The sequence below is a fragment of the Eufriesea mexicana genome, unplaced genomic scaffold (assembly GCF_001483705.2).
Source record: "Eufriesea mexicana isolate 0111107269 unplaced genomic scaffold, ASM148370v2 scaffold6802, whole genome shotgun sequence".
In the NCBI taxonomy this organism is placed as follows: Eukaryota; Metazoa; Arthropoda; class Insecta; order Hymenoptera; family Apidae; genus Eufriesea; species Eufriesea mexicana.
Window position 1 is genome coordinate 43947 of NW_016914697.1, and position 22893 is coordinate 66839.

Here is a 22893-nt window from a genome sequence, read left to right on the forward strand (position 1 = left end):
GGGGGGGGGGGGGGGGGGGAAGAAAAGAAGAAAAGAATCGGATCCGGATATTTCGCGCAGCCTAGAACCGACTGTACCAAGGTACACGCACGAGGGTGCGATTAGTTACGCTCGCGAGTAATAGTTTGGCGTATAAATCGCGATTATTATCGACGCGAAACGATTGGCCGTGGCCGATAAAGTCGAGCAGCGAGGAGACCCCGGTAATTGTTTCGTTTTATATAAGACGAAACTTTAATCGAGGATTGCTTGCACTTCACCATCCACGATATATTTCCACCGGGGACCCCATGGTACCCCGTCGATTGCTCTCGCAGGGAGGACCTATCGTTTCGAGTAATCGAGTTCCAGTTCGGCGTAGAATTAACGACGAGGTTAAAGGATAATCCCTTAAGTACGACATCCCGTGACCAATTACGTTACGGAACTCGCAGCGAGAGGGAAAATCGAGTTTTTCCTGGGACACGGGGCAGAAAGTTCCGAACAAAGCCAATCCGATGGATCGATTCGCCGAGCTGTTTAGACATCCGATACGGTAAATTCTTATCGAAAATCGAAGGGGGACGAATACCGCGCTGACATGTGCATTAAATTCAAAGCCTTTTCCCTGCGCATAATTGAAATAGTTAAATGAACACGAGAAAAAATTCCACGTTGCCCTGCTCCCCCGCTGCGCCGAAGCACGCGATCGAGCTCTTCTCCGCGTCTAAACTATTAGACGTTGGTCGGTGGCCGATTACCACCTTCGAGCCCTTCGTCCTATCCCACGGGAGAATACCGTGAAGGATCCGAGCTCGAAACTGTTTTAATTAACTCGCCATTTTTCCACGGTTGTTCGATGACGGTTAATTAGATTCAACGTCGAATTAAGCTTGCCGACCGATGATCGCCGGCACAAAGGATCGGGAATTCAAGTTTCCCGGGCGAAATGAAATCCAATTACGCGAGAGCCCGTAAATAAAGTGCACACGACCGGTTCTACGGTACCCGTTCATAACTTTTAATCAGAACTTTGCTCAACGGTGGGCTATTTTTCCGGCGTACCGCTAAGTTTCCGCTCGGGCCACGGGCGTGCGGTTTTGATGGAGCACGGCTAATGAATTTTCTGAAAATTACCCGTTCCGAGCATGGCCGCGGATTTCGCCGTCAAGTGGGTTCTTCAACGTCGAGTAGGAGGATCGTAAGAATCGAGAGACGTTATAACGAGAACCGGAGGACCCTGTCGCGCGGTCGCCCCCCGAAAGCGCGCTCTATCATCCCCCTCCGTAGCGAGCGTGCCGGCCAAGACGCCCGATGCACGCGTCCTTTTTCCTCCTCGTTTCGATTCCATCGCCAAGTTATTACGTCGGCGAACACTGCTTTCGCCTCTCCATTCACGTATCCCATTTCGCCGCGGAAGTTACCGTCCGACTCTCCATCCGAACGCTGTTATTTCTCTGACGGATTCGCTGTTTATAAGCCGGCGGTGATCCGCGTCGACCAACTTTCATCCGACTCGCGGCCGTGCCGCAGACTTTTCCAGTACGAACCGAATGCACTCGCGTGCCGAGACTTCGTTATTCTACTTTTCTCGTTACGGCAACTTTAATCATCGTCGTGTCTGACAAATTTTCCTCGGACGATACAAAGTAGATGGTAAAATAGCGTAATTCGAAGGAACCTGTTCGTCGGATGACTTTGGAACGCGCAGGGGGATCTAATAGACGAGCTAAGAGTCCCCCGTTCGGATCGCGTACTCGATTCCCGCGGGGATACCGCGAATACTTCTGCGCGGGTAATTCTAGTTCGGGAACGCGTGCGCGTGTATCATTTTGCAATTGTAACCCGAGCCACGTAACGTGGACGCGAAGCCATCCAATCGGCGGTGTGGTAAATCACGTTTCACCGGAGACCGCTGAATCAATTGACCAGGAAATTGGAAGCAGGTAAATAATATTACTGGATAATGGAAGCGTTGACCCTCTCCATCGGGTACGCGAGGGAGGAGTGTTAATTTTCTGGCCTGTCCACGGAGAAGCCAGTCTCTGATGGAAGACACCCGATTCGCGAGATTATGATACAAACCGCGAGATTTATATCCCTTCTAGTCCTTCTCGTTCGTTTCTCCTCGCCATTCCGTTGGACTAGAGACTCGTTGGACTGTCGAACGCCGATTTTTCTCCAGGGCTCTGGCTTAGTCGATAAGATTCGCCAGCTGCGAACGATAGAGTGACAAATACAGGCTCTGCCACGAATGAGGGGTCACGGGGTGAGAAGCGTTGAAAAATTGACACCAGCCAGCGGATCTGTAACGAGCGAGCCGCGAATGAGACCGAGTCTCTCGTCCCTTTTCCTTCTTTTCTCTCCCTTTCTCACCCTCTTGAATCAGTTGCGTTGTCACGGAGCGCGAATGAGGAGACGAGTCGATGTGGATCGCGCCAAGGAGACTGCTCGCCATTAATTTCTGGAGGTATCTCGAGAACCGAGCAATATTTACGCGCGTTGATATCCGAAGGTTTTGTAAGCTCGCGATTATCGGCGTTAATGATTTAGAAAATCTATTCAGTGCTGGAATTCAAGGAAACGAGGAAAGAAATAAATTTCGCGCGTGTTCTACTTGGTATCTGTATACTAACAAGGGGGGCCCTACGTTCGTGGATATCGTCACTGGAACAGTAGAAGGTATAAGTTATAATACGTATCTTGTCCATTAAGGTTTTTCAATACTAGGTATTTACTATAATTTATATCCACTACTGTTCCAATGGCGATGTCCACGAACGTAGAGTCTCCCTTGTAAGCGCGAATAAAGCAACGGATGACGATGATGATGCAGTCGATTTTTGTGTTATCCGTAATTTTTCACCAGCGATCTGTTTGATCCACGGGTAGACCTGGCGTGTATTATGGGCAAAATCCTTTATGCAACGTTTTTATATTTAGCAGCGTTTTTGTGTCGCGACGATCGCGGTGTGAATGGCTGGACAATTTTTCATCCGAAGATGCGGCAATTCCGTACAGAGTTTCCCTCGACAAACCGCGCCATCGATCTCGCGCTCGTTTTTCACGCAATTAAAAACAATCACGGCCGATCCGGCTCGTTACTTCCCCGATTCAAGGGCATTTGTTCGGAATCGACGCACCCGGCTTCGTATTCAACGGAACGATTTCCGCTTTCTTCCCGTTTCCTTCGCGTACTTCACGGTCTCGCGCCCGTTTTATCGCGTGTACGTGAGAGATTAGCGGATTAGCCGCGTGCGAAGCATCGCTGATCAAAGTTTACGGGCGGATCGTTGAATGCGAGCGGCCCCGCGCTCCCGCGGGAGGAAACTTCATCTGTACTCCACCCGAGGGTACTCGCGCAATAACCGTGTCTTTTGTAACGGGCCGCGAATCACCGTTGTTTGATACCACGCGACGAGCTCCGCTCTCTTTGTCCACGCTCCTCTTTCTCTTTCTTTCGCCACCCCTTGCCCTCCTTTCGTCCTTCTCTGTCCCTGCGTGCGCGAGTTCCAAGCTTTCGCGCTTCGAGTCGTATCGAACCAAGCCCCTCGTGCCGTGCCCCTTTGATAGAGCGCGCGTTCCATGCTAGACGCTCTCGATGAGGTCTAATTAATCGACGAGGCTGAGAGAGAATGACATCAGAACAGAGGTTCGAGAGGGAAACGCAGAGAAGTTGATATTTATGGCAGTGATAGAATTGTACGAGACGAGAGGCGCGATTAACCCCTTGTCTTACCATTTAAGATGGTATGAGGTATACCATTGTGAGGGTCCCCCTCACGGGAGTTTTTCTTTGCTTATTAAGTATTCGTTGGTGCTTTCTGTCTTGAATCTCTGTGTACCCCTTGGTCGTTGAACTGTGATAGGGTAGTAGGTAGAAGGACGAAAGGAAAAAGAAGGGATGAGGGTTTGGTCTTGGATATGCTAGTGGACACGTCAGTAGGGCTTTCTAGCAGGTTCTGCCTTCGGCGGAGATTCTTAGGTAGCGTAGAAGTTTTTATCTATGGGAAGTCGAGGAATCGCCGAGGACTTGCGAAAAAGTCCTCGAACCTGTTTGAAAGGTTCATGTCTGTCATAATTTCGTCCGAACGCGACAGAAAATAACACGCAAACGAGACAGAAAGACATCGACGAAAATGAACCACGAACTTGACCCGTGATATTTCCGTTGGGCCGTATTTAGGAACCACGGCTCTCGCTCGTGGTACCCGTGTTTGGTCCAATTTCCTTACCTCGAGTCCTACGCGATATTACAGGGGATGAGGTTTAAAGAGAAGCAAAGTAGAAAGAATTTCTATTTTTCGACCTTTCAATTACGCTCTTTACGAGTCTGCAAGTTCTCGGTCGATATGGAATCTCGGCAACGCTCCGGAAATTCCCAGCCGTGCCACAGTTGCTCGACGAAAATAAACACGAGAGTGTCTGGAAGTAAATGGCTTTGCTATCGGAAGCAAAGTGCAACCACCGAGGAGATCCCGGGTCGTTAACATTGAACGGTCCCGGAAGAGCAGCGCGTTCGTTCATATCGGGACTTACGTGAGTCGGCCGGCCGGCCGGCCGAGAGACTTCAAAGAAAACAGGGTATTCTTCGAGACCCGGCGAGGTCCCTTTGAGCCACCGGTTCTCCCGGGGCGGAGGGTACAAAAGAAAGCAATAATTCTCGCGAAGATCGGTTAGATGCGGGTAGGAGAAACACGGAGACTGGTAGGCGTCTCACGTATTCGGCACGGGGGGATGAACTCGGACCGTTGGCAGCGTTGCGGCGCTCGGCGAGTCTGCAGCGGTAAAGGAAAACCATTTCACGCCCGACTACCCTTCTCTCTCTCCCTCGGCGAGAATAGTCGATCGTTTCGCGTCTCGTTAGCATCTCATCCATCGCTGGTGTCTGGCTGCCTTACCTGGCTGCCTGTTTGCTCGTCGAGCCGGCTGCCAGTCGCTCGCTGCGGGCTGAAATTTCCCAGTGTTGTTGCTTTCGTTCGATCTTCTTCTTCTGTCCCTTCCTCCACCTTCGTCAGCCTTCGCGCTTCACCTTTATCCCCGTGTATTCCCGATCCATCGAGGAATCCGAGATTTCCCGCGGCAGATACGCGACCACGCGACGCGAGCACTCGCAGCTGTGCTCGCTGATCGGAAGCGTAAAAAGACGAACGTTTCCAGCCGGAACTCGCCCTCCGGCATCCGCGAAGCACCGATACACCACCGGCGTCTCTTTCGTATGCGAATTCCAGTCGCGTCAGCGGCTCCGGCAACTGAATAAGTCATTTCGCGACGCGCATCGATGCATTCGCCACGCGACACGGAGTCACGCTCGGCCGTTGCACCAGTTCCTCGGCGCTTTATCGCGGCTGCGGCACGGTTGCAGGTCGTTTAATCAGCGCGATACACGGTCTCCCGGCAGGGAGTACATCGGCCCGTGCTTCGCACCCCCTCCAGGATTAATTCCGAAAACGCGCGCGGATTTATCGTTCGACGACTGCTCCGCGCGGTAATTGCGAGATTTAGGATGTCGTTCGAACCGGCAAAAGTCCCGGTTCGTTTTCGCGCTGTATCCGCCGGTGATTTAACTGCGCCTCGCGAGGCAAGTAGGGCGTAAGGTCGCCGACAGGTGCGTGGATTTTTTTCTCCCCCAGAGTTATCGGATGTCGACGATCTCTGGTTTATAAGGAGTAACGTTTCTTTCGGCGCGCCTTCCTCGCTCGGAGTATTTGCATTTTAAAGGAATCCTCGCTTCTTCGACCGTGCTCGCACAGGCGCCTGGAAAATTTAAACCTGTCTGGATAGACGACGAGGCAACCCCTGTGCCCTGGTTCGCCGTAATTTGCGGTATTCGTGTTGCAATATCGACGCGCGAGGAAACTTCTCGACTGTGAATTTTTCTCGGGATAATTCCCCATTTTCGCGTCTCTCTTCTCCGTTGCCACGACGCGCCACGCGATTCGCGAAATTTTTATTTCGCCCGAAATCGTCCCGCCACCCTTATCCCGACCCTCGAGCGTCGCGACGCTTCGATCGGCGGAGGAATTCACGAACAGCTCGCAACTTGTTTCTCCCCGTGTGGATGCATTCCGCGAGCAGGTTCGGCGAGTAAACGTTGACCTACTCCACTTCGCCCGCTGTCCGATCGCGCATTTACTTATTCCACTTACTTCTAATCACGAATTCCATTAGCTTCCGGTCGTTCGAACGGTTTCCGTGCATTAACATACGCCAACAGCGTTGCGCTTTATATTCCGGCGGAAAATAAACGAATCGCGGTGGACGTTTGAAAAATCGCGCGCGGATGATTCCATCGCACGAGCGGACGCAGAGCGTTGCGGCGCGTTTGGATCTAATTTGCAACAGCTTTCGGTCGCCGACTCGATTATACCGTTGCTACAAACTTTACGCGTTTTTCCCATTTTTTCTTTTTCCTTTTTTCTTTCTTTTTCGTCACCGAACGAGTGGATACTTTCATAATTAAAAGCACTTCATTGCAGCACGCGCGCGACGCGGCCAGAGATTGCTCGAGACGCGTGAACGGACGCGACACCGCGAGGATTTTAAAATATATGCGCATTCGCGAGAGGGAATCATCCGTTTTGCGTGGCAGACGAAGCTGGTTCGCACGTCGCAGCGTTTCTTTTGCAACGAGCGTACAGCCTTGGATTTTGGAACTGCGCTAGCTCACCGGGCGTGAATACGCGCGTTAATTTCGGAACAATCGGCCGACAGCGCGCGAAAGTGCTCGAACATTGTTCCGGTCGTTATTTTTCTGCCCGTCCTGTACTTGACGTTTTAATCGCGATATTATCCGCTGTAACGGCGTACGATGATTTCATTTCCGAATTTACTTTTCGGCTCGGGCGGATAGTATTCGTGTTAGCTCGTAATAAAAACCTTGCTGGCTAGCCGCGTACTCGCGATATCTCGTATGAAATTGTACATCAACGCGATTCTCTATTTAAAAAATTTAATATCGTATTTTGCAAGTTAGCGCGTTGTACCAACGCACGATAGCACGTAGCCCCTTATTTTCGAAAACTCGTTATCTCGGCGAGATAATAAAACTGCATCGTGCCTGGGAACTTTTGATAACCGCTTTGCGCTACACGTTAATTACACCGCGGACCGTGCATCGCTGGATCTATAAATCCGTAGATCTCTCGAGGAGATTCGCCCTTGAACCGAAAGCGCACGGTTAAACCGTCGATCGAGAGGCCCGGTTAACGCGTATCCGCGTTTAATCGCGATTCGTGGATAAGAACCGCAGTGATGCCGAAGCGCGGCGAGTGAAATAGGTGCGTGCATAGTCGGACTGCCGCGGTGCACCGGTGGTACAGTCCGATACAGAGACGAGAATGCGAAAGTAGAATGGGCCGGCGCTCGTGGCGAACGTGCTCGAAGTAGAATAGTTGGGGCATATGGTCAGGCACGCGGAAAGTAAAATAGGTTCGTGCACGGTCAGACATCCGGAAAGTGGAGCAGGTCAGTGTTTGGCTAGTAAGTAGTATGGATCGAAATATAGCCGGGCGGACGGGGAGTGTGTCGGTGAAGTGGCTTCGGGAATGTTGTCTGTGATTAAACATTTGTCGTTATCAAACATCGGCGATTCTGCTGCGCTATTAAGTAGAACGAGGGTAAACTACACGCCGGAATTTTCTAGCCGGCCGTGCCGTGCGCGATATTATACATTCTGACGATATTGTTTCGATATTCATTCCGCGGTACGAACAGTTTAGAATTATTGATATTCCGCTAGTTTCCGGACACGAAACTTTGTCAGGCTGAATCGCATCGGGCATTATTTAAGCTGTTTATGTACTGGCGACTTGGAATTGCAGTTTAATACGTAATATCCCGTGGCTGTATCCTTCGTGAAATATTGAACGCAATAATGTCAGTGTCGCGCGGCATGATAAATTGATTTTAAAGTCTTTGAACGGGCCGGCTATGCAAATGATTTCTGACAATAATGGCGTCACTCGCGGTCGATCATTCCTGCACCGTAATATCCTACGAAGACTGCCCGTGTCTCTCCTTCGCCCCTTCGCGGATTAAACAACGCGATTTATACCGTCGTTCCGTCCACGTACCAAACTCCCACGAAAATTTCCCGGCAATCGAGTCGAGAGTTCGCGAACGCTTCGTTCCTCGCGCAATTTTCCTCGCCGTTTCGACGCGTTAATTTGCCCGAGAGCGCCGTTGCAGCCTCGCATCCTTTATAATTTCGGCAAACCACCACGAATTATGCTCGACGCGCGCCGATGGAAAAAGAAAAGCGATCGTCTCGCGCAGCTTTTCTTTCGAGCATCCGCTCTTTCCGGTGTGCTGCGCGCACCTGTTGCGCCTTTGTTGCGCATCGTGGAACGCAACGAGGTATTCTTTTCGGTGGCGAGCTGTACGGCCGAACCTCGAGCATTCGCATGCAAACGCGACCCCTGCACGGCCACTCGTAAGCGTTTCGCGCTTAGACGCCACCCGCGTCGCTATTTTACCTTTAATTCCCTGCCATTCGTTCTACCACGAGCGTTTTTTCCCAACACCGTCTAGAATCGTTAACGAGATTCCTCGTGGTCTACGTTCCGCTGTGATTCGGACGTGGGACAATTTTCGCAACGAATCGCGATCCCCGGAAACCGAATGGAAACGCCGTCAAAAATAAAACGTTACATTTTCGTATTTTATCCCGACAAATTCTACTCGTAATCGCATCGAATCGTTGTAATTTGATTTCGGTTCGTTATATACGGAATTTAAAATAAAACGTTAATTATTAAATCCTTTGAAAATTACCTGCCGAATAACTGATTATTTATTCTTCGTATTTCCATAATGCATTCGGCGCTTCGGCAAAAAGTAATTAATTCATTGCGAGACCGGTGGCAAAAATTATTTGAAGGGAAATCGTATCAATGCCAGCGTTGATTGAAAATATGCATGAAATCAAGGAACTTCGCGCGCGGGGAAAATAACCGAGTAAATGGATTTCAGATGTATCGAAATTCCTCGAAATTGCTCAAAATTCCCTCGAATTCTTACGAATCTTATCTTTTTCGTTTACCTCGGCGTATCGAAGACTAATATTCTGCCAAAATTAAGGCTAGTTTTGCAGCTGGGGTATCAAAGATCTATCTCAAAGGACCCGCTGCGAGTCCAATATTTACTTTCTATCTCCTCTATCCCCAAGAGTAACAACGCGAACCCGAAGCCAAGGGAGATGATCTACGGATCGACTCGCGTAATCGATGGAAACCCTTGCTTCTTAAATTCGACGGAAATCAATTTATACTTTCGTCGGGAACGTGGCATCTTGCCGTCGCATTGGCGCGAATTTCGTGGACGGGGTAGCGTATGTTAATAGAAACGATTTCCTTTTCGCTGGTGGAATCGGGGGTCGGTGAAATTCAAAAATGCGCGCGCTGGGAGGAGGATAGGTCGGGAGCTAGGACAAGCGGAGTCTGGTCAGAAGGCGAGAAAGTAGCGGCTAATCTTTCCGCACCACATACACCGACGGTCATCGACGATGATGTTCCTTCCCTTCACTCATTCCCAAAAATCGAATGACCAGGCTAAAGTTATTCCTTTATTACCAAAGCCTCAAGACTCGCGGACACTCTCACCCTCCAAATACCACTCGAGCTGATCTTTAGTGTAATATTAAAAATCATTAATAAACATATGAACCTTCACCTCCATCGAAAACCCCGAAGTCCACGTGCCTCCTTTCTACATCCACATTTAAAAACCGAAGGCTCGAGTCTACGGGACAACGTCTTATTTCTTCACAAAGAGTGCTCATGACTCACAGACACCTAGACATCCTAAAGCATCACTCGAATAATCCTCAGTAAAAGATAGAACATCCTCAATACACGAGAAATTTAATTCGACGTTCCTAAATCACACTCTGGGGTTCGGAATTGCACCTCGAGTAACGCGATCACGCTCACGCGAGCGAAATTACGCTAGGGGTAGCGAGGGTAAATTCGTGACGTCGAAATCGGATTCGAGGTTCGCGATGTCATAATCCGGGTCTCGAAATTATACACTGGGTGACGCGATTACACTCGAGTCTTGCGAAATTAAACTCGTGCTCTCGGAGTCCGAGTCGAAATTCGCAGTCGGACTCAAGCGCCGCGAAATTGCACCACGGACGATTCGATTGAAAACGAAATTACACTCGACTCGACGAAATCAAGTTCGAGGTCTCGGTATACGAATCAAAGTTAAACGTTGTTTCACTGTTGCGAAGGAAATCACACTCGAGTCGGCGGAATTAAATTCGGGGTCTCCGAATTGGACTCGGAATTCGCAAAAGTTGCACTCGAGCTCGGAAAATTGGACATTAAGTAACGCGATTAGACTCGAGTCGACGAGATTAAATTGGAAGTAATCGGAATCGTTCCCGAGGTTCGCGAAATTGGTCTCGGAGCCCTTGATCGAGGGAATATCGCGAATCGGGTGGACAAGTAGTAGTGGTCGATATATGATCCAACAAGTAGCTCGAGACGACGTATGTCCGGACTGTGACACGGACTATTCTCGTACGAGTAATGTAAAGACGGTGGTAGGACAAGACTCAGAGGACGGTGTTCACGGTCATACAAGTAGAGTAGGTCCGGTATAGTCGGACTAATGGCACGAAATGGAACAAGATAATGGAATTCCGAAGGCCACGAAATTCGTTAGAGCGCCTCGATAATCTTGAAATTTCTTCGCGTCGGTTATCGAATTCGTTTCCTTAATAAATTATCAACGCCTCGTAGTATCCGGTCTCGTGAAACGTTAAAGCACATCCCTCTCCTCGCAAATTTATAAACCGGTAACCCATACCGTGGCACGAAAAACGACTTGTTTAAAAAGAAAAAGTACTCGGAGAGCTTCCGCGTTTAAGTAGCTCGAGTTTTCTTCGCCGATTAAAAGACCTTCAAAGACTTTCAAAAACATCCTTTCCTCTCGAATGACGTGGCTGGTTCTGAATATTTAACGCGTCTTCCGAGCTTGCCTATCGGCAACTCGGCAACATCCTCGAAAGCTCGATCCTCTCTCTACCTTCTTAGACCGCTTTCAAAGATACCGGCCAACAATAATTAATCGAGTGCCAGATTTTCAGCAACCCGAACACGTATCTGGCACGAATCCGGCTCGAATCTGGACGAAATCTCTTCGCGGTGATTTTTAAATCTCGATCAGATATTTTACCATGGAAACCAGCATAGTAGCAGGATTCTTTAACAGGATTCTTTAAATTACAAGTCGTCCAAGCAACGACAGCCGTGGCAGTGAAAGCTAAGCGATAACTAGAACGCGTAAGAAAATCATCGACAACCGTGACAATGAAAGCTAAGCGATTCATCGTCCCATAAATTCGATTGCGTAAGAAAATCAACGACAAACGGGCCCCAGCGGTCGCTGACAAATGGATCGCGATATCCCACGCGTCGCAATAGATCTCTGTAGATCACCACGTGTGAGGAGGCATCAGCAGGTAGTTCGTGAGAGACCTCCCTGTGAAATATACCTTTCTAAGAGCATATTTTGAGTCTTTGACCCGTATTCCTTCGCGTCACCCTTATCACGCCCCTTGCAAACGACACCTGCTTAATGCCGAGATCGCGACGCGAGTTTCGTTAATGAAAGCCGCATAGGATGATCGTCGCGAGAGAAGCGACTTTTTGCGAAATCCCTTTCCTGTCGACAAGATGGAACGAACTCGCGAGGACAGTCGTTTTCTCGGATCGAGGAAAGAGGCGATTACCAAGCGCGTTGTTAAGCGAATCTCTCGAATCCTCGTAGCCTAAGCTTTTCATTCCCGAAACGTTACTTTGACCGTGAAGTAGCGTCGCGTATCGCGTCGTGCACGAGTAGCGGGATCCGCCGGAGCGAATCTTAGCCAAGTATCTAGTCAAGCGTCAGTTTCAGTGGTACAACCGAGAAATTCGTCAGACGCGTGCATCTCGTCGTCCCGGGAAACTACTCGCGAAGTGTTCTTCCCTGTTCCGGAGTAACTCAACGCGAAGTGCCTCGTCGATATCATGTTTACTCACGGTTCATTTCGACCGACATTACGCCCCTTCGTTTCCCTCGATGGGAATAATTCTTTATTAATCGCGACAATCGTGAATTCTACACCGGTGACTGCTTCTGGGAAACTTTATTATCCCGAATGCCTGTTCCTCGTCGCAGTTTCGCGATTTTTGCTTTACGCGTTTATTAAATTCTATTTACCCCTTATGAAAGAATTCCTCTGGAACCGGCTGTAATTCGCCTTCCATGAAAATCGATGTTTCCTCGTCGCTTCCTCGAGTTTCTCCTTCTTTTATTTCCCTCTTCTCTTTCCTTTCTATTTTTTCCTTCTTTTTTTTTTTAGATTTTTGCTCTGTAACTTCGACGCAAGCACCCCTTGTGATATTCGCGGGGAAATCGATCGTCGAAGGAGGTCGGCGCAGCGATATTGTGAAATTTTACGAACCATAGATACCCGGGGAATTCCTGGTTCGGCCAGACGTGGCACCATATGTGCGAAACGCGGCCCGGCACCGCTCGAAATTGTTTTTAGCGTTATGTTTCTGTATTAACGCGGCCGGTGCACTTTCTTCCTGGCTCCACCGCGCACCCTTGCACCTATTATTGGCCCGGAATTCCGGCAGGAAAATGCCACTTTCTCTGCAGACGCCAGCCACGTACCTAACTCCACATACACCGGCTCAACCGCCGGGGATGATACGTTTTTAGAATATCTCCGTGGTGTATAATCACGGAACAGACGTTCGATAAACCGGACGGATGCAAATTGGAATTTTTAATTATCTCCTTTTATCCGTTTAAGTGAAAATAAAATTTTCTGTCGAGGACAAAAATATCCCTTGCACGCTGTCATTTTCGTCCTATGTCCCAAACACTGTTAACATTTTTTGAGGGCCGTAATCGTTGCGATCCTGTAGTTCTAATTAATGAAAAAGAAAAAAGAGAAGGATTGTTTGAAACACTATATCCGGCGTTTCGCTGGGAATTAAATCTACGAAACAGGGAACGGTAATCACGGAACTTTTATCGGTCTCACCCCTCCGAGCGTATAATCGTCGGCAATCGAGGTATTTTATAAGCCCCCGTCTGCTTGTTTGCCAGTGAAATTCCACTGGAAATAGAAATCAAATACGAATCGTTATCCTGCGTGGAACGGTAACGGAAACGCTTGTTGGACGCGAGGGTTCCGGTGTATATAATTCGATTCGCGTCGCGATTAAATCCCCTTTCGATAGAACGAGGGTGGTCTTTCTTTTTCTCCCGGCGCGTTTCCAACACGCGATACCACGGCACGTCGCTAGATAAACCGGTATTAATTCAGTGACCTGGATCGTCGGGGGCGAGTTCTTCGCCGAGTTACCGGCCAATACCACTTTATTTCCACTTTATTACGTTAAAAATCCGCGATGCGTTCGCTCCGCGCCAGACGACGGATTGAACGATCCTTTCGGACCGATTCGACTTAACGAGCGAAAAAATAGACTCCGACTGCGTTCGTTAATCCCACTTTCCCGCGATACTCCTCGCCGTTCTCTTCCGCGTTTTCCACGAGATTTTTCCGCGTTGAAAGAAAGAATTCTCCAGCCATCGAATTTCGTTCGCTCCGTTCGATTTCCGCGCTGTTCCATCGTTACGTGGAATATTTCCACGAGTACTTAGAACGAGTCGTACAGTCTCGGTGCGAATTCCGGAGACATTATCTTACTTTTCGATACCTCGCGTCGCTTTGGTTCTTCTTGGACTACCTCCGCGATGTTTTCGACGGCGCCAGCACGAGTAACGGTTTGAAATACGATATATGGGTGTTGAGAAATGGCAGCGGTAACCATAATTCGCCGGAGAAGACGAGGAGATTGGACGAGATGCGTAAACTGGAAAAGTGGGATGTAAAGCGAGAAGAGACAGAAGGGTAGTGGAAATAAGCCAAGGCTCTTTCTCTGATTTATCGAGGGATGATTACTCGGTTACGTTGAAAATGGAAATCTTAAATTTAGGTCGATTCCCTGCGAGGAGGTATGATCCGAGCAACGAAATCGGCTATGATTACCGATTATATTCGACGATCGATCGCCGGGACGTCCGATCGAACATCCGGTAAAACACGGACGAGTCGGGAAGAAATTAAAAAACGATCGGGATTGCGAAAGTTCGGTTAAGAATGGCGGCATGTCGGTGGAAAAGTTGGGAGAAAGAAGCGTATGCTCACGGTAGAATATATTATATAACCAGCGTAGCAGGGAACTCTCCTTTCCTTCCGAATCCTTTCCTCTCCTCGATTCGCGATCGCATTACACAGATCTGGAACCTTTCCAACGGAGCAAGTTCGTGATTTTTAGACTGAAAATTGAGGCGAAAAGTGTATGCAAAGTGTGTCTGGATTTTTCTCAGATTCCACCGTCCGCTTTCAGATCCGACGATACGATCTTCCGGTTCTACGCCGGAGTCCATCTGTCTTTTCGTTTAGGACGCGTTGAATTAACGGGCCCGCTTATTCATTCCGAGGGGGGCCAAAGCTCGCTCGTATTTCGGTCGAACGTTTCGGGGTGGAGATCGAGCGATCGAACGAAAATCGGCCATTGCGAGTGATTCGGGGGATGTTTCCCATCCTGCGCGAAATATTCGGTAAAGGTGCAAAGAGGTAATAATCAGGAGAAATGGCGAGAATTGGTATTAATAACGAAGGAATTCGGGCGAGATGGGAATCGACGGTGGAATTTAAAATTTGTTGAATTCGTAATATCGGTCTCTGGGGTTCCGCTCCGAATGCTCGCTGATCAGAGAGCCCTGTATTATCTCTTCGACGTAAAAGGATGACGAGTCCCCACATTTCGGTCATAGAAATTAACCGGTCGATGGACGTTTAACGTCCTCGAGATCGGTAATAATAATTCGGACGTCGCGCAGTGCAGGTTCATCTTCATCGTGGTTTCGAGCGAGGTTTATTTTTCGGAATCGTTGGCGAAATATCGGGAAACCCGTTTCCGTTTGCCACGCGATTTTGTATTAATTTTTCCACGGCGTTTTAAGCGGCATTCGGGCCCTGTTCTCGAACGGATACGTCGCCGGTTTCGCGAAAACGGTGGAATAAAATTTCAAACTACGCGTGCAGATTTATCGAGCGGACAGGCTCACCTTTTTCAGTTCGCCGAATGAAACGCAAAACTTGGATGCTTCCGCTCTCTTTCTCTTCCTCGCCGACTCGCCCACCGCCTCTCGGCCACCCCTTCGCCACCCTCCTTTTCCGCCTCGCGTCCACCGTGTATCCCGGCATCGCGAAAATCTCGATGAAATTGTGGATAGAGGACGCAAATGGGAAGCAGCAGCGGCAAGGATTCTTGCGCTGTCCCCGTCGTAGTTTTTGTTTCGCCCCGGATTCCCTTTTGAAGTGAACGGACCCGTGAATAATGAACCGCTTCAGCCCCGATACATCCTATCGGAAAAATTGGAAAATATCTGACACAAAGTACCGTCGCTAAATGTTCCCGTGTTTTTTTCTTCTCCTTTTCTTTTTCCCTTTTCTCTTTTTACTCGCTCTCGCGTCTCTCTCTCTCTCCTTTTGCCGAACCCCTCCGCGGGAAATGCTTCGTGTAATTTCTGTCCTGTTTACCAGCGGATTCGGTAACTCGATCGACCAGTCGTAGGACGTATTTTCCAAATGTCTGCAAACCACCCCGTTCCCCTAGAAATTATTTCGAATAAACCCGATACTCCGCTTGCCGATCAACGGAAGCTTTTCTCTGTTTTCGCAGTCTTTGTGGATACCGGGGGGTGACACGAATCTCGCGAATCATCCTAATTTTAATCCCAGTAATCCGACGTTATTTTCTCATTCGGATTTTTACGAGGCTTCTTGGATTTACCCTCTGTCTCTCGAAGCCTCGTATCTCTCTTATCGACTCGGTCCCCCTTCCAGCTATCCGCATCGAGGCAGCCGGATCGAAATCGGGGAGTCAACAGGAATAGATTTATCGCGTTATGATAAGTCTGTTCTCATTGTTCGGTTGTGAGAAGATGGAAGAGAGGAAGGTCGGATATACGGCGAAACGGGTATTGGTATTCCCGGTGAGCGCGTATTTTATTACGCGAAATCGGGACACGTGTCAGAGATGGCAATTTCGATGGCCCCGAAAAATCTGCACGCGTTTTCCTTTCCATAATCCATTTCGTTGGGCGTCCCGTGCAGCAGTTTTTGGCAAGATCGAGAGCACGGAGGGATTTAATGAACGTGACTGGATCTTATCGGCGGGGAAACGAAACTCCGGAACGGCGGGGATCTCGTTGAAACGCCTGGCACACTCTTGGACTACATAAACACGATCAATTTGGATGGAAAACATGATTCTTATTACTGCTATTCTCTTCTCCCCCATTCTCCGTCCCATCTCCACTCTCGGGGATAAATTTACGTTTTCTCGTTTCCAGCTCTCGTAACGACGAACCTCCGCGCCGGCTGGAAAAACGCGGCATTGTTGGATCGAGATGCTCGTGAATAACAACGAGACGGGGAAATCGTTGGTTAACACTTTGCCGATTTTCCACGGGAGCCGTAACATCGCGAGATACGTAGCTGTTAAGGACGTAATTTAAATCCTCGCGTTTCCATTAGCCTCGCGTGTTCCACCGACGATGGGTTTCTATTATCCTTTCATTAAAAAGGGGTTAGGCTACGTAGATATCTGTACAGGCCCGCGATCTCATGTTGCTAATTTATCCCTACAAACTTATTGACCTGATTAATTTCGGTTAATGCGCAAGATGTTTGAAATATGAAGTTACAATTTTCCCACTGCGTGTATCGCGCTAATTATCGCTAACGGCGAGGGGATGAAACGCTGCTGCGACTGTTTTCGAATCTCCAATTTCCGCGAACAATTATCTTAAGTAATATCGCTTCATGCCGAGTTCCGTAATTGTTACCAACTCGTAGACATTTGTTCTCGCGTTTCAATCCAGCTTGCTGCTCGAATCGCCCACCCCTTAGGCGCGTCGAATTCATAAATTCCAGCTTGATTAGAGGAAGCTCCTTTCCGAGCTCTCGCCTTGTAATTCCAAAATGCTTCAGATCGAGAGCTCTGGAGATGACTGAAGTAAAGAAAAATTCCTGAAACGTCGTGGATATTGCGGAATGAAGGTACTATTTCGCGTTAAGACAAGCTTTAACACTCGAGGGGGGTTGGTGCAGAGGATACGATATCTTCGAAAAGCTCTGACCCACGGTCTAGTCGCCAACGAATTGTTTCTTCTGGGGCCTAGCCCAAACGTTGGAAGGGGTTCGCGAGGGAACCAACCCCCATTGACTCGGGACCCTCGATGTCTCTAGGAGTGGAAACAGTATCTAAGTTTTCCTTTTCCACGTCGACGAATGCGTTCCTCCATGTTTCAAAAATATTTAGAAATGTCCTTTTAAAGAAGAAAAGTATCGGGAAACTTTAAATTTTGCAAAAATGGAAACAATAAGTCGCTCGAATGAGACAATCTCTAATCGAGTCCACGTCGAATTATCTCATCCCCTTGTAACGTTTCGACCAGTCACCCTGTTTCAGCGTGGAATCCGTCGGATGGACAGCTGGAATGTGTATCCGGCGAGATTTTTCATCGTTACGGGGTCAGGAATCGGAGAGCTTATCGGGTGGTTGGATTTGTTGCAGATGCACCCCGTGGGACGTACCTGCTGATAGATGGTCGTCGGTTGGACCCGGGTAACCAGTTCGTCCCTGTGAAGGAGGGCTCCGAGCTGACGTTGGAGTGTGCTGCCGAGGGTGGAAACCCACCGCCCGATTTAGCATGGTCGATGACCCTGTCTCAGGCCATTTTGGACGGTCCGGAGCAACTGCCGGACAATCTGACCGTGTTGCCCTCGACGTCAGGCGGACGCAGCGGGGCTCACCTTAAGGTCCTGAGGGGTCACCATAACGCCACGATCTCCTGCGTGGCTCGTCACATCACTCTGAAGACACCCATGAAAGCGAGCATTCTCCTGGACGTCCAATGTGAGTAACGTAACCGAGTATTTCTTTCATTTCTGGGCTCGGTTGCCCGACAAGGCGAGGCCAGAGCTCCGGGGTCCTTTGACTAGAGCCAGGCTTGGAGTTTGGTTAGCCTGGCTAGCGGTAGATTACCTAATACGTGGATCCGGCTACGGTTGTCGCGTTGGAAGTTGCTCGAAGGATCGTTGGGGGTATTAGTCCAATGGCTTTTTGCGGGACTACGTTGGCCTTGGTATGGTTGCCTCTGGTATCGAGAGGTTCGGTTTGGTAGGTGGTTTTGTCGTTCGCTGGTAGTTTGCACGGGGCTGTTTTGGAATATGTATATCGATGGTTCAAAGGTGGGATTCCAAAGTTTTGTTGGACAAGAAGCGAGCTTACGCGTAGTCTGGTGTAACGATCTTCGGTAAATGCTAGGGCGGATTTCGGGGTACAAATTAAGTCGAAAGTTTAGAACACGCGCGAGACGTATTCAAACGTCTTTCTGGCGTTGTACAAAAGCGGCATTGAAATGCAGTCGTAGTTGGGCTTTGTCCGACAAACGCCGTCTCATTTTCGTTCGCACAATGCCTCGTGCTGAATTTATGAATTCACCGGCATTCTATTTATATTCCGTTGCGTCGTACACGAGTTCCTCGTAAAATTTCAACGACGAATGAAACGGTTCGCGGCAGGCTGTAAGATTTCATCGAAAAGATCGTCAGCGCGGACACTGTGACAACTGTGATGTCGCATTTTAAACCGTCTTTATGCAGCTGCGGAGTTATCGTCGCTGTCTCGTCCCGAAGTCTCATCACCTTAGTCTGGCCTGAAACTATCGTATAATTTTCAGCGTTTCAGCGTAAGCTGTCTCGTCACTCGCTCGTCTCGTCTGGTCTTCGACCTTTCCATTTTTTCTCGGAAACGCTCGTCGCTCGTGACCCGCACCTTCCGCGCCGTAAAACTTCCGACATACCGTGTTCGAGCTCGGCAATCCTTCGATGCTTCATAAAATAATAGAAAACCTCTCCCCTTTCATCAACGCGAGAGCAATCCTACCAAATAGCGCGTAGCTTGCCCCTTTTTATATATAAAAATATATAATCGGTGAAATTTTTTAAACCAACGACTTTTGTACGATTCGAATATTTTTGGACACTTCTATAGATTTAAACGATCAACGAGAGGGTGAAAAAAGACGATAACCGGTCACGGCTTTCACGCTAATGAAAATTCACGGTAAAACAGCAGATTGTTTCCCTCGTTCGCAAGCAGAGTTAATGTTTCATTCCTATATCGTACCGAATATCACATAGGAAAATACAAAATTACGCAGCAGCAGATTGTTTCCCTCGTTCGCAAATAGCAGAGTTAATGTTTCATTCCTATATCGTACCGAATATCACATAGGAAAATACAAAATTACGCGGAATCGCGTTCATTATGCATCCCCGTATCCATTCATCAAGGAAAGATCAAGACCGCTACTTAATAGTCTACTTAATAACGTGCGCGAGCCCAAGCCTGAATACCTGAGCAATTTGTATTCCCGTTTCTGGGTCCGTAGGAAGTTGTATCCCGTTTCTGCGACTGCAACAATTTACCAAGATAATGCGGATTTAGAGCAGCGAGCAATTAAAACTTATTAATAGCGACACCACGCGTCCCCCTGTCCGAGAAACTATCCCTCATGCGCGTACTCGCTGGTTCCTATACTACGCCGAAACCTTTCGAGAACCGGGAAAAAAGAAGAGAAGAGAAACGCTAACGCTTGCACAACGATGTTCATCGACATTCAACGACATTCACCCCGTCGTTTCGCCGATTCATCCGGGACGCACCCCTAAACCAACGGCCATTCTCGCAATTAGGTCAGCAATCCCATCCCCATACTTTCGCTATCGCGGTCTAATCCCCGAAGTCTCGTCTCGAACCAAGCGAATCCTATTTATCCCTCGTCCCCCTGCCTCGTTCGGCATATATCGTCGTTATGAAGGTTGTAGCGAGGATAGAAGGGTACAGAGGCAGAACGGAGGAAAAGTTACGAGCGTATTATTTAGTTGATGCCGCGTTGAAATTGCCAGTGGCCACGGTCGAGATCTAATTTCCGTAGACTTCGCAGCCAGCACGATTCCCGTTGAAATATTAGCTAGAAGAAATCGCGATACGGGGCCTGGAGGGCGAAAAAAGCGGCGGCCGGTGGCGGGGGGCGCGTTTTAAAAATGGGCTTAATTCAAGTCGAGCGGCCAGGAAGTGTTATAATTCCGCGGATCGTTTTTCCCCCGGCCTGGTCTGCGCTTGATGGGGTGAGGGGTGGACAGGAGCGTAGCAGCTAGCGGGATTTCCCTGGTATTAGAACCGGGACGAACGCCGGGAAACGAGTATTGTTGTTCGAACGAGGATGGTACGCGTGGAACTGGCTGATGCCGTGATTTAATTAACTCGCCTTTCTTCCTTGTCGTTCCGCGTCGCGCTGGGTATTTCATTCAAGGAGAAACAGTCCGAAGAAATTTTCAGTAACGCCAGATTTATTTAACCGACTGGTTAGGAGTGTGCGAATTAACGGCTGAACGTGCGATCGCGTCTCAGATATTTCCGTTCCGACAGCTGTATCCGATTCGTAGCACATCGTCGGAAATTGAATTACGCGCAGATAGCGAATCTTTGCTTAGCGCGTGAGGTAAACTGCTAATAATCGTGGAAGTTTGATTTATTTATTTATTTACGGGAATAACTTAATATAGATACAGCAACGAAGAAGCGAGTATATTATCGGCGATCTTAAGTAGAACGGAGTATTAACTACGATATAGTTACAAATAGCACGGATGATAAATGGAACTGACGTTACCTATCAACTCGGACGCAGATCGTTTATCACGCATCTGCGAAAGAAAGGGCGGAAAACCTGGTCGACTGGGAGACGAAAAAATACGATTATCGTAGACACTGCGCCGTGTCCGATACCTGATCGAAACGATACCATGGACCCGTGCATGGAAAAACACGCAACAGGGCGAATAATTCGATCACAGGCGCGAACTGGCGGAGGGGTGAACGGAAGAAAGTAGAATGTTGAGAATTTCCGATGACGACTACCCTCGCGCGCCATTTTTCGGATTATTAACCCCCGGGCTATTTCCTCGAAATTTTGCAACGGCCGGGAATTCGTCGGGGCTCGTGGCCCTGGGCCGTTTATTGTTGGAGTAAATTTTCCAGCGGCACCGGAGACTCGGCCGTTTATTGCGATCAAATTAGAGCGGTTGATGCAACCCTGGTGTGGAACTAGTTTCTTCCAGGCGTCTCGTAAAATCTAGCACGCCCGGGAAAGAGATCCCGGCGTCCCTATCTCACCCTGAGGAACGAAGCAACCGGGGACAACAAAGCCGAGCAAGAAGGGAAGAAACGTTAACCGCGCGCGGTAACGTGCGGCGTGCACGCCTTATTTTCTCTTGGTCAACTTCTTGCGCTGTCTTCTCGACGAGCCGAGGAGAGCCTGTTGGAGTTTTCGAAAGCGGTTATACGTCCCTCCCGGGAGCTGGCTTCGTTCCTGCACGTAAAATCACACGGGTCGTTTAAACGGATTGAATCTCGCGCGTCCAACGTCTCAGGAATTCCGCGATGACACGAGGCTGCTGGTGAAATTTTTCCAATTAAATTTTTCCCTCCCCGTATAATCGCGAGGAACTCGACGGAGTTACCGAGCGGGAATTACTTTCGTTCCGTTGTCTGCGAGAGTTTGCTTGCCTGTTTGCTTGCTCTCGCTTCGGCTGGTCCCATATCTCATACGCTGACTCGATTTTGCCCGAGTAAACTCGTAGGGGATGAATTCGTCTTGGAACAGGAGACGATGTATTTTAACGAGAAGAGTTTCCGGGATGGGAGAATTCGCTGTGGGTTTTTGCGAAGTCTCCAAAGGGTTCTTGCAGGGGGATTTTTTTTTATCGTTAATCGCGTTTGAATTTTATCGGCGAGGTCCGAAAAGTGGATTAGGTTTTCTGATAAAATGAAATTTTTATGGTATTCGTTGTATACGAGGACAGTGTAAGATGTCGGTGTCGCGTGACAAAGGGTCCGTCTTCGGTGAGTCTGGAGCACACGGTGACCCGATATCGGACGCCGAGACAGGCAGACGATCGTAAAATAATGGACCGAACCTAGGATCTGTTAGACAACTATCGGTATAAGAATTTGTTTGTTCGATTCCTCGCGGAAATTGAACCTCGATTTCAACAACGCTGTCGAGTATTGTCAATTTCTCTGCATTCGTGCACCCCTTTCTCTCTGTTCTGCTCCATTACTCGCGGTACGGCTTTTTTCCCGCAAATTATACGGTTACCACGGACCGTTCCATCATTTCTGGTTCCCATGAAGTTTTCTCTTTCTCGAAATCCTCTGGCCGCAACGAGAACCCATTGTGTCTCGACGTCACTTCGTCCCCTTAATTCTTCCGCGCTTGTTCTCCGGTGGGTGGGAAGGAAACTGCGGTCAGTTACGAGTTCGTGAAACGGAAGCTCGGCCGTGGTCGTTCGATTCTTCGCGGAAGCAGAAGAAAAGAAAGAGAAAAGGCGAAGAAAAGGGGGAAAGGGAAAAAGAAAGCATGGGAGCAGAAAAGGAGGTCGTTAATATCGAAATCGGCCATGAGAAACGATGATCGTTGCTGTCCTGTATTTCTTCCGTATTAATTCGCGTTTCTCTATACGTTCAAAGACATGCCGTGTTATTCCTGCGAGACGTCGATATTTCTTGAAAATTTTTGATATTTTAACTGAAATGTCTGTGACGTGACGAGAACCAGGCTACGAGACGTAACTTGCACGTTTGCTCGGTCGAGTTCGATCGTCGTAAAGTTCGTACGAGTTTCGCGAAAGACACACAGACACTCGCGTGCGCTAATGCACGTCTGTGTCCCGACTATGTATGGAGAAGGAACAATTATCAG

The 22893-nt window shown here is 48.8% G+C and overlaps 1 protein-coding gene across 1 annotated transcript in view; it reads left to right on the forward strand.

Annotated features, from left to right (window-relative positions):
• Positions 1-22893, forward strand: part of tei (irregular chiasm C-roughest protein teiresias) — a 185615-nt gene that overhangs the window by 10876 nt on the left and 151846 nt on the right. The window contains exon 3 of the mRNA XM_017907067.1: positions 17637-17978. Within this exon, the coding sequence (XP_017762556.1) occupies positions 17637-17978 (342 nt within the window). The remainder of the gene's footprint in view (positions 1-17636; positions 17979-22893) is intronic.